At 34.3% G+C, this 13,055-nt stretch overlaps 1 protein-coding gene across 18 annotated transcripts in view; it reads right to left on the bottom strand.

Moving 5' to 3' along the window:
- LOC123564405 (muscle-specific protein 300 kDa-like) overlaps positions 1 to 13,055 on the bottom strand; it is a 188,485-nt gene that overhangs the window by 40,883 nt on the left and 134,547 nt on the right. For 16 of the 18 annotated variants that reach the window (XM_053517326.1, XM_053517374.1, XM_053517332.1 and 13 more), the window contains 6 exons: positions 11,107 to 12,831; positions 10,027 to 10,209; positions 6,339 to 6,503; positions 2,377 to 2,559; positions 1,987 to 2,151; positions 1,314 to 1,670 (listed from right to left, as the gene is read on the bottom strand). In XM_053517326.1, the coding sequence (XP_053373301.1) occupies positions 1,314 to 1,670; positions 1,987 to 2,151; positions 2,377 to 2,559; positions 6,339 to 6,503; positions 10,027 to 10,209; positions 11,107 to 12,831 (2,778 nt within the window). The remainder of the gene's footprint in view (positions 1 to 1,313; positions 1,671 to 1,986; positions 2,152 to 2,376; positions 2,560 to 6,338; positions 6,504 to 10,026; positions 10,210 to 11,106; positions 12,832 to 13,055) is intronic. The other 2 variants (XM_053517400.1, XM_053517407.1) reach the window with 2 other exon arrangements.

Here is a 13,055-nt window from a genome sequence, read left to right as displayed (position 1 = left end):
ATTCTGACTGAATTTCATGAAGATCAATTGAAAAATATAGCCTCTATCGCATACACAAGGTTTTCTTTGATTTGACCTAATGACCTACTTCTGACCCAGATGACCCATATTCGAAGTTGACCTAGATTTCATCAAGGCAATCATTCTGACCAAAATTCATGAAGATTAATTGAAAAATACAGCCTCTATTGCATACACAAGGTTTTTCTTTAATTTGACCTAGTGACCTAGTTTTTGACCCCAGATGACCCATTTTCAAACTCCGCCTAGATTTCATCAAGGTAATCATTCTGACCAAAATTCATGAAGATCAATTGAAAAATACAGCCTCTATCCCATACACAAGGTTTTTCTTTGATTTGACCTAGTGACCTAGTTTTTGACCCGAGATGACCCATTTTCGAACTCTGCCTAGATTTCATCAAGGCAATCATTCTGACCAATATTCATGAAGATCAATTGAAAACTACAGCCTCTATTGCATACACAAGGTTTTTCTTTGATTTGACCTAGTGACCTAGTTTTTGACCCGAGATGACCCATTTTCGAACTCGGACTAGATTTCATCAAGGCAATCATTCTCACCAATATTCATGAAGATCAAATGAAAAATACAGCCTCTATCGCATACACAAGGTTTTTCTTTGATTTGACCTAGTGACCTAGTTTTTGACCCGAGATGACCCATTTTCGAACTCGGCCTAGATTTCATCAAGGCAATTATTCTGACCAATATTCATGAAGATCAATTGAAAAATACAGCCTCTATCGCATACACAAGGTTTTTCTTTGATTTGTCCTAGTGACCTAGTTTTTGACCCGAGATGACCCATTTTCGAACTCGGCCTAGATTTCATCAAGGCAATCATTCTGACCAATATTCATGAAGATCAATTGAAAAATACAGCCTCTATCGCATACACAAGGTTTTTCTTTGATTTGACCTAGTGACCTAGTTTCTGACCCGAGATGACCCATTTTCGAACTCGGCCTAGATTTCATCAAGGTTATCATTCTGACCAATATTCATGAAGATCAATTGAAAAATACAGCCTCTATCGCATACACAAGCTAAATGTTGACAGACGACAGACGACAGACGACAGACAGACAGACGACGGACGCCGGACATCGAGTGATCAGAAAAACTCACCTGAGCATTGCTCAGGTGAGCTAAAAACTACTCATCTCTCATTTTACCGAAAGAAGACTGGAACTAGAAAGGCCATTCTGATCTGAAATTATCATTAAAGCAAATAGGCAAGATGCTTATAAAGCATATTAAATTCTTATATGCATATTTATCAACTCACCTGCTGAAGTTCTTGTTTTTCTCGTGGTGTCATGGAAACCATAGTGGCATCTTCTGCAACCAGAGGAGCTTGAGCGAGTGACTTTGTATCTGTGATCCATTTCTGCAAGTTCTTCACATTCTTTTCATAATCATCCATTTCCCTAGTTCTCTTCTCACTTTCTTTGATTGCTGTTCGTAGTGGTGCTTGTTTTTCTATGGCAGCTAGTTTGAGATTTCCAAGGTTTTGTTGTAAAGTGGCAAGTTGAGAGCGAAGTTTGTCAGCCTCTTCTGGGGTCTCCAGTTCACACAGATTGTCACACTGAATGGCAAGGTCAGCAACATGCTGCAGACGACGGTTCAACTCATTCTGAAGATCCTAAATACAAAACAATTCATCTTGACATCTAGTAGTAACAAAAAGAATAATATCCAAAATCTTGATGCGTTCTCTCCAAAATAAGAATTGAAATTGATGCAAACTGAATTTTCCTTCAGCCTGCAACTAGGACATTCTTAATAATGGTCAGAACTTCATATGAGAGAAATTAAATCTTCAAGATGGAAATAGTAACTGTTGTAAATTATATTGCTAAACATTTCAGCATCTTGAACAGGAGTTATAAAAATATATTGTTTTCACAAGTTAAGTGAACATTTTGGTTTATACTGCCAAACTTTGAAAAATACTGTACCTTGTTTTCTTGGAGCTGTTGCTGCAGAGTTCCCACAGTGTCTGTTGCTAGTGGTGTCGCTGCCGCTCGTACCTTCATCTCATCCATCCAGTCCTCAATTTCCTTCACATGTTTCTTGTATGCACCTAGAGCTACCTTGTGTCGCTCTTTACCTTTCATTGCATTCTGAGAAAAAACAACATTTAACCATCAAGGCATATTATATCCGGTACAGTTTTCTAAATTTTAGCTCAAGGAATTAACAGGAATCAGTTTAACAAAATCTGTTAGCGAAGCAAAAATAAGCCTTTGAAAGTACATGTAATTTTGTAAACTTAATAGCTGGTAAAAGGGTTTGGAAAACATACATATGATATTTTGCCTCATACAAAAAAAAGAACACCAAATAACCTGAAGAGTTTTAGCCTTGTCGTCTGCCATAGCCTGAAGATTATCTATCTTGTCTGTTAACATGGCCAGTGTTGCCTGCATGGCTTGATACCCCTCTGGATCTGCAGACTCCATTATCTGACGTCCACGTTCCTTCACACGCACAATGTCCTCTCTTAAGCATTCTATCTCTTGTTCAGCCTCCTGCAACAGGGTAATTTAGACAAAGTATTATATCTGTCAAATCTGCAAAACACTGCCTAAGGTAAACAGTGGTGTATTGGATAAGATTTGAGGTTAGGTGTTTTGGCTCCAAATGGGTTCTGATGTATCTTATCATTATAACACCATAACTGACTTTTTCCCCAGATTAAAGCAGACTCAGAAGAAAAAATCAAATTAACTTCATGCTATCTTCAAAATGAATCTCAAATAAATCAGTTGACAATGTATCAACTAAAACTAGACATTTATATCACTGTTTATTACAGCAGTAATGTCAAACTGGTTCTTGTTTGTTTGTATATTTTCTATATTAGCATTAAACTCCTGACTTAAGTCTTACTGGCCACTCTCCAAGATTAGTGATCAGCATATCCCTGCAGGAAAATATTTAGGTCATTCTAACTACAAAACGGAAGACTTAATAGTTATGATATGTCTTTTAATTCTACTATTACTTATAAGTAGTTCTTTTAATTTAAATTCTTGGCACACAATGAACTGGAAAATATTTCACTTTTTACAATTTTCAAGTATTTTGAATAAAGTTTAAAAAAAAAAAAAAAAAAAAATTTTGTTTAGTTAGAATTGTTTGTTCCTTTTCTTCCTTTTTTCCATATCTTTACAGGAACATGTGTATCTTTTTGATCTGAATATAATTTATAGTATGCTGCATTATTGCTGCTATATGTATTTATTTACTTAATTATAGGTATCAATTATTTACATGTACATGTATTTTTTCATAATAACACACATTACAAGTAATACATGTGACGTCCGTCACATTTTTACTGTCGTCTGCTTCCAGCTATTGTAGCGTAACGTAACGTACTATGTATGACGTTATTTCCGTTGTTTATTATTATTATTATTCCCTGAAGAAGGCATGTCTGTTTGTTTGTTTATTTTGGGTTTTATGCCGTTTTTCAACAGTATTTCAGTTATGTAACGGCGGGCAGTTAACCTAACCAGTGTTCCTGGATTCTGTACCAGTACAAACCTGTTCTCCACAAGTAACTGCCAACTTCCCCACATGAATCAGAGGTGGAGGATTAATGATTTCAGACACAATGTCGTTTATCAAATAGGCATGTAGCTGAAACATTGGAACTATAGTAAATTTTGAAACTGACAGCATGTTTCGTCTTTATCTACTTCATTATTTCATTGAATCAAGTTTTAAGACATTTAAGATTTACATACAAATGTATTTCTAGCTTAAGAATTTCATCAATAGTTTAAGTATGTTTATCAGATTTGCTACCTTTTGAAAACATTTCCAAAAAGGCACACACTCATTTCATACAATTTTGACAACTTATCAATTTTGATGACAAAAATTGTGATAAAGCCTAGTGTTTATCTGCTTTGTATATTATTTTACGACATGCAATATTTGACCAGCACACTTACAGAATACTTGACAGTTCTATAAGGAGATAAATCAATTTAATGACAAAAGTTCAATCGATATATCAAAGTGCAAGAAGTACTTTACACTAGACTGAATGGTTACAGTGTAAAATTAACTATAATCAAGGAAATAATAAAGCAGTTAAAGTAATATCAGGTTACAGCTTGACTTCTTACATTATAATTAACATTTTTTCCCTATTATGTAAACAGTTTAACCTCATTGAAAAACAATTAAGCCTTTAAGTAACAATTAAGTCTTGACCAGTCAAACAAAAATGGAATGAGTAATTGTGTTATTTCATGAAGTTTCAAAATTACTTGTTCGCTCCTGTGGCAAAATAAATCATCTTTCACATGAAAACATAACAAAACAAATGAAAACAATAGTAATAAAAACACAATGGATAACGCCTATTTGATCAGAATTTCTAAAATGTCTTGGAGTCTGTATGCATCTGAAACACCGTTTTTGTTTATCACAAAAGTTTACAACAACTTCTGACCGTTGTTCCTTTATTCTTTACCAGCACTCTATAAGTAGCCAACTACTTCCCCACTTGAATCACAGGCGGATGATTTGCCACATACTGTCAGTGAAATATTGGCACAAAATATCATAACCTCATCAACTATGCCTATGGTCTTGTGCAATCGGCTATGCACAGTGGCCTCCTCTCTACCACATTAAGATTTCTCTTTTTTTTCATCATCTGAATACATTTTAGTTAATGAAATTGTTTTGAGTATTTGTCAGAAGGTTAAGGCTAAAGCAGGATATAATTTAAAAATGAAAAAATAAAACTGAAAATAAGAAAACAATCTGTGAATTTCTTTTCAGCTGTCATGTAATTTTCATGGTATTTGTGACAGCATTGAGTAATGTAGCGCTAGCAGAGGTAATCGTCGCTAGGTATTGGGCTGCTGCTCTACCTACTATTAGGGCAGGCCTAGTGAAAAGGAATAAGAAATGCGGTTTCCCAATGAAACTAGGATTTTAACATTTGCGAAAACCATTTTTCTATTTCAGTAACAGTGACTTTGACTGAAATACAATCCCAAGCTTTGTCTCAATAAAAGCTATCTACAAACCAAATTTGGTGACAACATGACTAGTAAAACTAAAGATAATGAGAATTTTTTTCTTCTATTTTTAGTAACAATGACTTTGGCCCTAGTGACCCCCACATGAAATTACAATCTTTGTCTCCACAAAAGCTATCTATACACATCAAGTTTGCCGACAACTGGTGTGCCCAGACTAAAGATATTGAGCTGACACCACTTTCTCTTTGTAATAACAGTGACCCAAATACAACCCAAAGCAAGTTCTACTACTTGCTATACACCAAGTTTAGAGATTGTACATCCGTCCTTACTAAACTTATAAACCAGGAATCACCATTTTGATGATCCTAGGAAAAAATTGTTTTTTTCTTCTATTTTTAGTAACTGTGACCTTGATTTTGACCCTATGGTGTTACAAAGAAGTTAAGTAAAAACCAAAACCCGTCTGCTGCCGTCCAAAATTTCTGCATTACAAAAGCTAAAATAGACCAATGCCTTAGCCCAATGGTGGAATTTTCAAAGTATGCAAAACCTGGTCAATAAAAACAGATTGCAAAGCAAGCATTTCCAATCTTCAGGTACACCAATGCATGTTTCCATAATCCAAAATGTAGTCACAGGTCGATCTGTCCCTAACATCAAAAGTCACTCTATCAATTGAGATGCAAGACTTGCAAAAATAAATATTTATTCTACCTCATTGAAATTCAGATTTCACTTTTAAATAAGATTTAAATCTGGGATAATGATAAATAGAAATATTTAAATCAGACCGTACCATGAATAAATCTTACTATATAAACTTACTAGGTCAAATTAAGGCAGAATTAACCATACAATAATTATTTTTCATACACATCATTAGAAATATTATTCGAACTTCTTTTAATAAACAGCTACATATCAAACTTTCTTTTTTTAAAGTTTGGAGCAGATTCTACATTTTGTTCTTTATGACCATAAAACCACAAAATGAAGAAGATAAAATTATGAGACCGTTACTACAGATTCATGGAACCAGCAAAAATCAGAGCAGTGTAGAAGAGACTGCATCAGTGACAGGAGAACTGCAATGGAAGATAGTTTTGATGTTTTGGGGGTTAAGAGAAACATTTCAAACAGAAAACAGGCTAGAATTGTTGCATCTGACTAGGGCTGGGCTACTGTTAGTGAATGGAATGCAGATTATTAGAAGTATATTTTTAGCTAGAATGGGACATCTTCAAAATGATTTGAACAAGAAATGGATACAACTGAAAAATGAGCCACAAATATACCTTCTGATCTTTGATTTGTTGTTCAAGATTCTTAAAGGGAGACGTCCCAAGACTAGCCAGCTTCTGTTGAACTCGTTCCATACGTGCAGTCACATCCTGGACCGTAGACTGGTACCGTTCTTGTTTCTGTAGTGCCAACTGAAGCTCACGCTCCTTTGTGCCAAGCTGTGATGACAAAGAACAATTATTATTTTCTATGTCAGAAATGTCGCCATTTACTGCAGCGTTACTTTCATTATCACTTACAGTCACTTCATCAGGAGGTAATCCACTACTTCTAGGTAATTCCTTAATCCCTTTCACAGAATAATTCGTAAATTTCTTTACTTTTGGTGTAGGAAGATTTTTCAAAAATGGAAATATAGTATCTTCAGGCACACAATTTCTAGAATCCTCATCAGTTAAATCATCAAACTGATTAAAACTGTCATTTTCCAAGTTTGGTGATTTTTGTAATGTCTGAGCGGGACGTAACGTTTGTGTCCTCCTGCTCAGATTATGAGCCCCAACTAACATATTTATTTGTTGAGCTTAACCTTTAAGTAAATTTGAATTGTTACAATGTTAAACATGAAATTCCTGATCAAATAATTGCGTACTCTTGGTTTCGTACGAGTCTATCCATTGTTAAGCGCTAATTTTCATGTCCCTCATTACTGAACACTAATTTGCAGTTTATTGTCCGTCAAGCCATTCTCAAACAATGGCAAGTTCATATGCAAAGTACTTGCGCTGCATTATTCAAAATATTTAAAGTAGAAAAGCAAACTCAATAACAGTATTTAAAGACTTTAAGCAGCTAACACAAGATAAACCATGCATTTCTTTATTAATCCTAAGCACTTGACTTCGACATGCTTAACATTATAGGAACAGTATCAAGTTTTTGAATGTTCACACTTTTAAATGATCATTTAAACATTCTATACTGTTCTTAATCTTACAAATTTAAAAATGCCCTGAAATCTCCAGAGGTGTATTAAAATCCATTTATCTCTCTTAAAACTTATCAATAGGCAAGATTTTATGTCACTTCCATTCGCTTTAGGTCATCTACTATTCTTAAGAAAAGTCGTCAATAAAAAGAAACAGTGCACTCTTCCAGACATCACCATTTTTCTGAAGACTTTCAATATCTGATCAACTATCATTTTTAAAAATAATAATTCGAAATCAATTTTTTTATAAAATAATCTTTGTTAACTCATCATATTTCCATGGTACAATAGCATTGTTCCCATAATTCCATATAATAATATATCATGTTGCAGCTGATGTCTGTGTATTAAGTTACTTATTGAACACTGCATCTGTCACTCAATGTTTCCAAATCCTTGTCATTAGTAAGAGCTGACAACTGCTGACCTATCGAGGATATTAAAATTTCTTTTCAGTTTGTAAAATATCCTTTTCATATCATTTAATCAAGCAACAATAAGTTTTTATATCCTAAAGCACATTAAGTCTTTAACGACCTGTCTTTTTAGTGATTATGCATAAGAAAGGTAAGAAATATACGATCAATTATTTCTAATCCGCACATTAGTATCACCTATATTAACTAGTCTCTTTATAAAGTAATTATGATTAGATAAGCAGCTTTGTGGTAAACGCGATCAACGACAACGACCAAGACAATTTAGTGGTGCATTCTGTGAAATTCTTTCGTAAAACTCTTGCTCGTAAGGTCATTTCAACTTAACCCCACCTTCACTGAATATTAGGTCTGGCTAGTTTGTTGGTTGGAAGAAATTGTGTAAATAACTTCAAATCCAATTTTGTGATCAAATTTGATAAAGCACTTGTCTAGCACCTTAATTTTTGCAAATATCAGCTGAGCCGACTCCCTTAGCTGTAATGTGCTACCGATAAGGAATATATTAAATGTGAACAAATATCTAACACATTTGATCTGGTCCTAATTTATTACTTCTTTTAATTGCATTCAATCTTAATGCATTTATAAACAGCATTAGAAATTCTTTATTCTTTCTAAATTCCATTCCATTTCCTTAATGCAAGCAAGCATTTTTAACAGATCTAAGGTGTTCATATTTTCAAGCATTATCACTTTATTTGTTTTTACTTTCAATTTAGATTTTAAACATTTAAAATTCAAAAGCATTTATAAAACGTTTAATCTTTTGAAAGATATGAGCAATTCAAACCAATTCAATTACTGCAAACACCCAGAAGAAAGTAATTGATTGAAAATATCAGATTTGAACTTTGGTCGACTACCGCTGACATAGCTTTATCGGGAATCTGGCTTTACGAATAAATGAAAATACGGTAATTCAAACATAGTAATGTAAGCAATGGAATCAACTCTGGAAGCTATGGCCGCAGATAATTAATCAATGATAATATTTAATCTGATTTTATACATGAATAAAACACCGGAATTATTTATGAATAGATCAATTTACGGGCTTCAAAGACAAAATCGATTAAAAATTGAGTAAATAAAACTGTTTCTGTGAATGCTCTTTTTAATTAAAAAGTCAAACTCATAATACCAAGTAAATTCTTAAATATTTGTAAAGTCTTAACAAATTAAGGTATTTAGGTACCATTCACTTATTTTAACTACAATAAATTTATTTCCCTGATTCACCAGTAATGTTATTGCAAGGTGTATGAGGAAATTTGAAATTTCTTTTAAATATTGGCACTTGTATAAGTGTTTACTTTGATTACATTCTGTTAACTGATTTATTATATACAGCTGTAAAATATTAAATCAATTCAGGATTATACAGCTTTTCATGATATTAACACTGACATAGTTCAAAGTACAACCCCAAGAACTCTTGTTCTATTAACATAGGCCTTCATTTTCGTCAAAAATGTTACCCAAATGTGCGCCCCTGCAGTAGACCTCTGAGTAGTGTCATTTACATCTTATGCAAATGAAAACGTTTGGCAGGGACTCCTTTATTATGTCCACTCCCAAAGCACAAATGTAATTGACAAATATCGTACATGATGACGTCACAAAAATAATATAGCAGACCATGACCCAGTTACATAATAACCTACATTTAGTTATTAATCTATAAGACTTATTAAGTGGATTAGATCTATCATACCATTTGTTTCCACTTGGCTTCTTAAAGATCTATTTATAAAGTCATTATTCAAACTGACCTTATCCCTATATACTTGTAAAAGTTCTAAAACTTCACTGTTCTGTGCCAAACCTCAGTGCTTTCAATATGTCCAAAAAAATCTGTGACAAAATTTAATGTGGATTACTAATATTGCGGACAAAATTGTGACTTGACTTTTGGACTTCACTGCATTCACTTTCTACATTATCAGCAATATTGCGGGACTAACACAATTTACAGCAAAACTACAATGGCGCTAATTTCCGAGCCTAAGATATTTCATCATTGTATAAACACACACAAATAAAATATGATAAGTTCCTTCTTTTGTTTATATTCAGTTTGAATTTGAAATACAGTGAAAAGTTTAGATTATATATTGAAAAAAAATAGGTGAAATACAACAATAAGTACAACCACCACAACATAAATACTTTACCACAAAGATAGGTGCAGTATTCGTGCAACTACATTCTAACATTAATGCAATATATACAAATCTTACATGCATATTTTCATTATATCCTGATGGTTCAGCAATATTATTTCATACAATAGATATAATCATCCCATACCTGCTTCTGTAAATTTTGCCATGAAGAGCTAAGGTCATCAAACTTAGAGCTGCGAGATGCACTATGTGACCCTAGTAATGACCCTGAACCTCCAAGGCGTGACCTTGACCCAAAAGATGAACTGCGATCCCGTAACCCTCGGAGATGTGGATCTAGCAAGCTTGGCACACTCCGTGATAAATCCTAATATGGTGAAAACAAGCATAGGGTACAGATAAAAAATAAAGTCACACGGCAACACAGAACACAGAAGAGTGACAGTGTAATGCACAATATACCACAGCAACCTCAAACCAAAAGCAAAAACCAAACATTTACATTTAAACTAAACATGTATATTAATATGACAGTTCACTAAAAACCATGAAAAATGATAAAAAAAAAACTCAATCACCAATGTTATTAAGATGAATTTTTGCTATATAACTACGTCCTTCAAGAAACTGTTTCCTTCTATATTGAGCTATCGGTAGATGACTTTCACTTTTGAAGCCAAAATGACATCTCATTCATTGCACGGTATCAAAAATGTTCACATATTAATATTGATCAAATCGCTGATAAGATATGATATTGATTATTACTTTTTGAGGTTTAATGATTGATTTTACAACACTCATAAATCTTAATTGATCTTGAGCCCAACAGGCAAAAAAGAAACATGCAACGACTAGAAAATATATACCATTTGATACTACGACATGCTTGGTACATGCAGAAATAGTCAAACTTGCTTGCAATGGGCAACATTTAACAAGGATTGTTTAATAAATTCATAACAATTAAGAAAACAGGGAAAATAGTCAAACCTGGCTGTTTAACAGATACTTTTGTGACACACGTTTTCTTTCCTAGCAAGTTTGACTATTTATCTGATAATAATTTGTTACAGATCAACCTTCTATAAACATTACATGCATTTGACCTCATGTTATAGAGCAAAAATGTTTTCTAGCAAATCCAGTGTTAAAGCAGTTAGATTTTAAAGAATGTTTGCAAAAGCCAATTCATACTTTTTACTGATGAGAATGACTTTTGCTGTATTTGTTAGAAAATTATAATAATATTAAATACACCCACCGGATCCCATGCTCCCTTGTTAGATATGCCAAGCGTATCTTTGTTAGTGCTGCTGCCCTTTGAACCCATTGACCTTATCTGTGCAGAGGTCAAGGACTTTGAAAGTGGACCTGAATACTGATCATCTTTATCCTCTTGCCTTGACCTTAAACCTTTTCTATCTTCATGCTTCGGTGATAAAGACCTGTGACCCCTTATCTTATCCATTGAGTTTGCCTTCAGAGCATTTCCTTCTTTTGTCCTAGATGGTTTTAAAAGGTCATAATGTGACCTTGAAGAAGGTGGTAAGGTCAAAGGTGATGGTGATCTTGGTCTGTATGACTTTCTACTTTCTCTCTCAGACATGAATTTTGGTTCAACTTCAGGTACATTTAAATCAGAACTGACTCCAATAGAGTGCTCTCCCTTTACTGGACCTCTAGTAGTTTTAGGCCTGTCTCCTTTCACTTTCCATGGTTTATCTGTATAACTAGAGGAACCATTATCAGTTTTACTTACTTGTTCTGTGTTGAAGTCATTTGCAAGGCTGTCAAATGATTTTCTAGTTAGATCTTTATCACTGTCACTCTCTTTGTCAACAAAACCAAGTTTTGATGCTAAATACTTAGATCTAGGTTTATATGGTGAAAGAGCCTCAGCTTTCCTTTGTTTCAGTTCTAACATCTCCTCAGGAATTTCTTCTTTTGATATTGAATCATCATTTATATTATCAATAAAAGTCATTGGCTGTTTCCTGTCACCTGACCTAGGTGAAGGAATTATCTGGTTGGTCAATGAAGATGATGGTGATGCTGTCATTGGATGGGAAGTTAATGAGGCAGTGTCACCACCTTCAGAATCAGTTTGTCTTGAGGTACTGGATCTTGGTTCATCTGAACTACCAGATTTCACACTTCCAATGTCACTCATGTCATTAGAAGACCGGAGAGACTTTGATTTAGGTTGTCCCTTACTCTCCCTGTCTGTACTATGACTTCTCTTTGGAGGCATACTGTAAGTTCCTGGTATTTCTATAGATAATTCCATCGTTTCACTATCTGGAAGCGATATATCAGAAAATGGCTGTCGACCTTCTGACAAAGTTCTAGCTGAACTTCTAGAAGCTGGAGAAGAGATATTCACACCACTATCAAACTGTGTTTGTTCCTTCTCAATGTGGGACTGTGATAGATGTGGACCTCCTGATGACAATCTTACACCTGGATGTATCCTAGTAACATCTGGAGTTGATCCAGCCTTGAACCTAGCTGAGGAGTCAGTTTTTGATAAATTTGGAGATGACATGTTTTTGATATCAACAACAGGTTTAATCCTTTCAGATTGTTTTGGCAAAAATTTGCCAGGACTTTCTGACAGTATATCATTGTTAGTGGATTCTCTGTGAGGTGGTTCAGTAGTGTCATTCCATGGTATCCCTGGGATACTATCAGCAACCAATGCTTCAAAAGGTCCAAGTCCATCTTTGAATAGTTTCAGGGGATTTTGATACTGATATTTTATACTGTGGTCTGGTGACCCTGGTGATGCTAGTGGTGAAACATAAGGTTCGAGAGGAGCATTTAAAGTGTTGACCAGGTCAAGGACACGAGTCTCACGATCTCCAGTATGATAAAGTTTTCTTGCACAAAGGGGTCCCAGGTCAGCACTCCTCTCTGCTAAATAGTGACTTTTTTCACTTATTTCATTGATTCTAGCCTGGTAAACTTTAATTTGCTGAGCTAATTCCTGCAAAAAGCCCCAAAACCAAAAATATCAAGCTACAGAACACATGCAAACTTCACAATAACAAAACATGCACACTATGTATTTAGCAGTACTCAGTTAAAGCATTAATGTTGAATGGTCAGGAAAAATAACTACATGTATGTCAATTGTCAAATAGTATTAACAGAGTTCTTTCCCTTTTTCATGTCACTTAGCTTGTGCATTCCTTTGGTACATTTCAGATA

This window comes from Mercenaria mercenaria, chromosome 1, assembly GCF_021730395.1.
Source record: "Mercenaria mercenaria strain notata chromosome 1, MADL_Memer_1, whole genome shotgun sequence".
Lineage (NCBI taxonomy): Eukaryota > Metazoa > Mollusca > Bivalvia > Venerida > Veneridae > Mercenaria > Mercenaria mercenaria.
The sequence above is the reverse complement of the archived record's forward strand: the minus strand, read 5'-3'. Positions and strand labels throughout refer to the sequence as shown.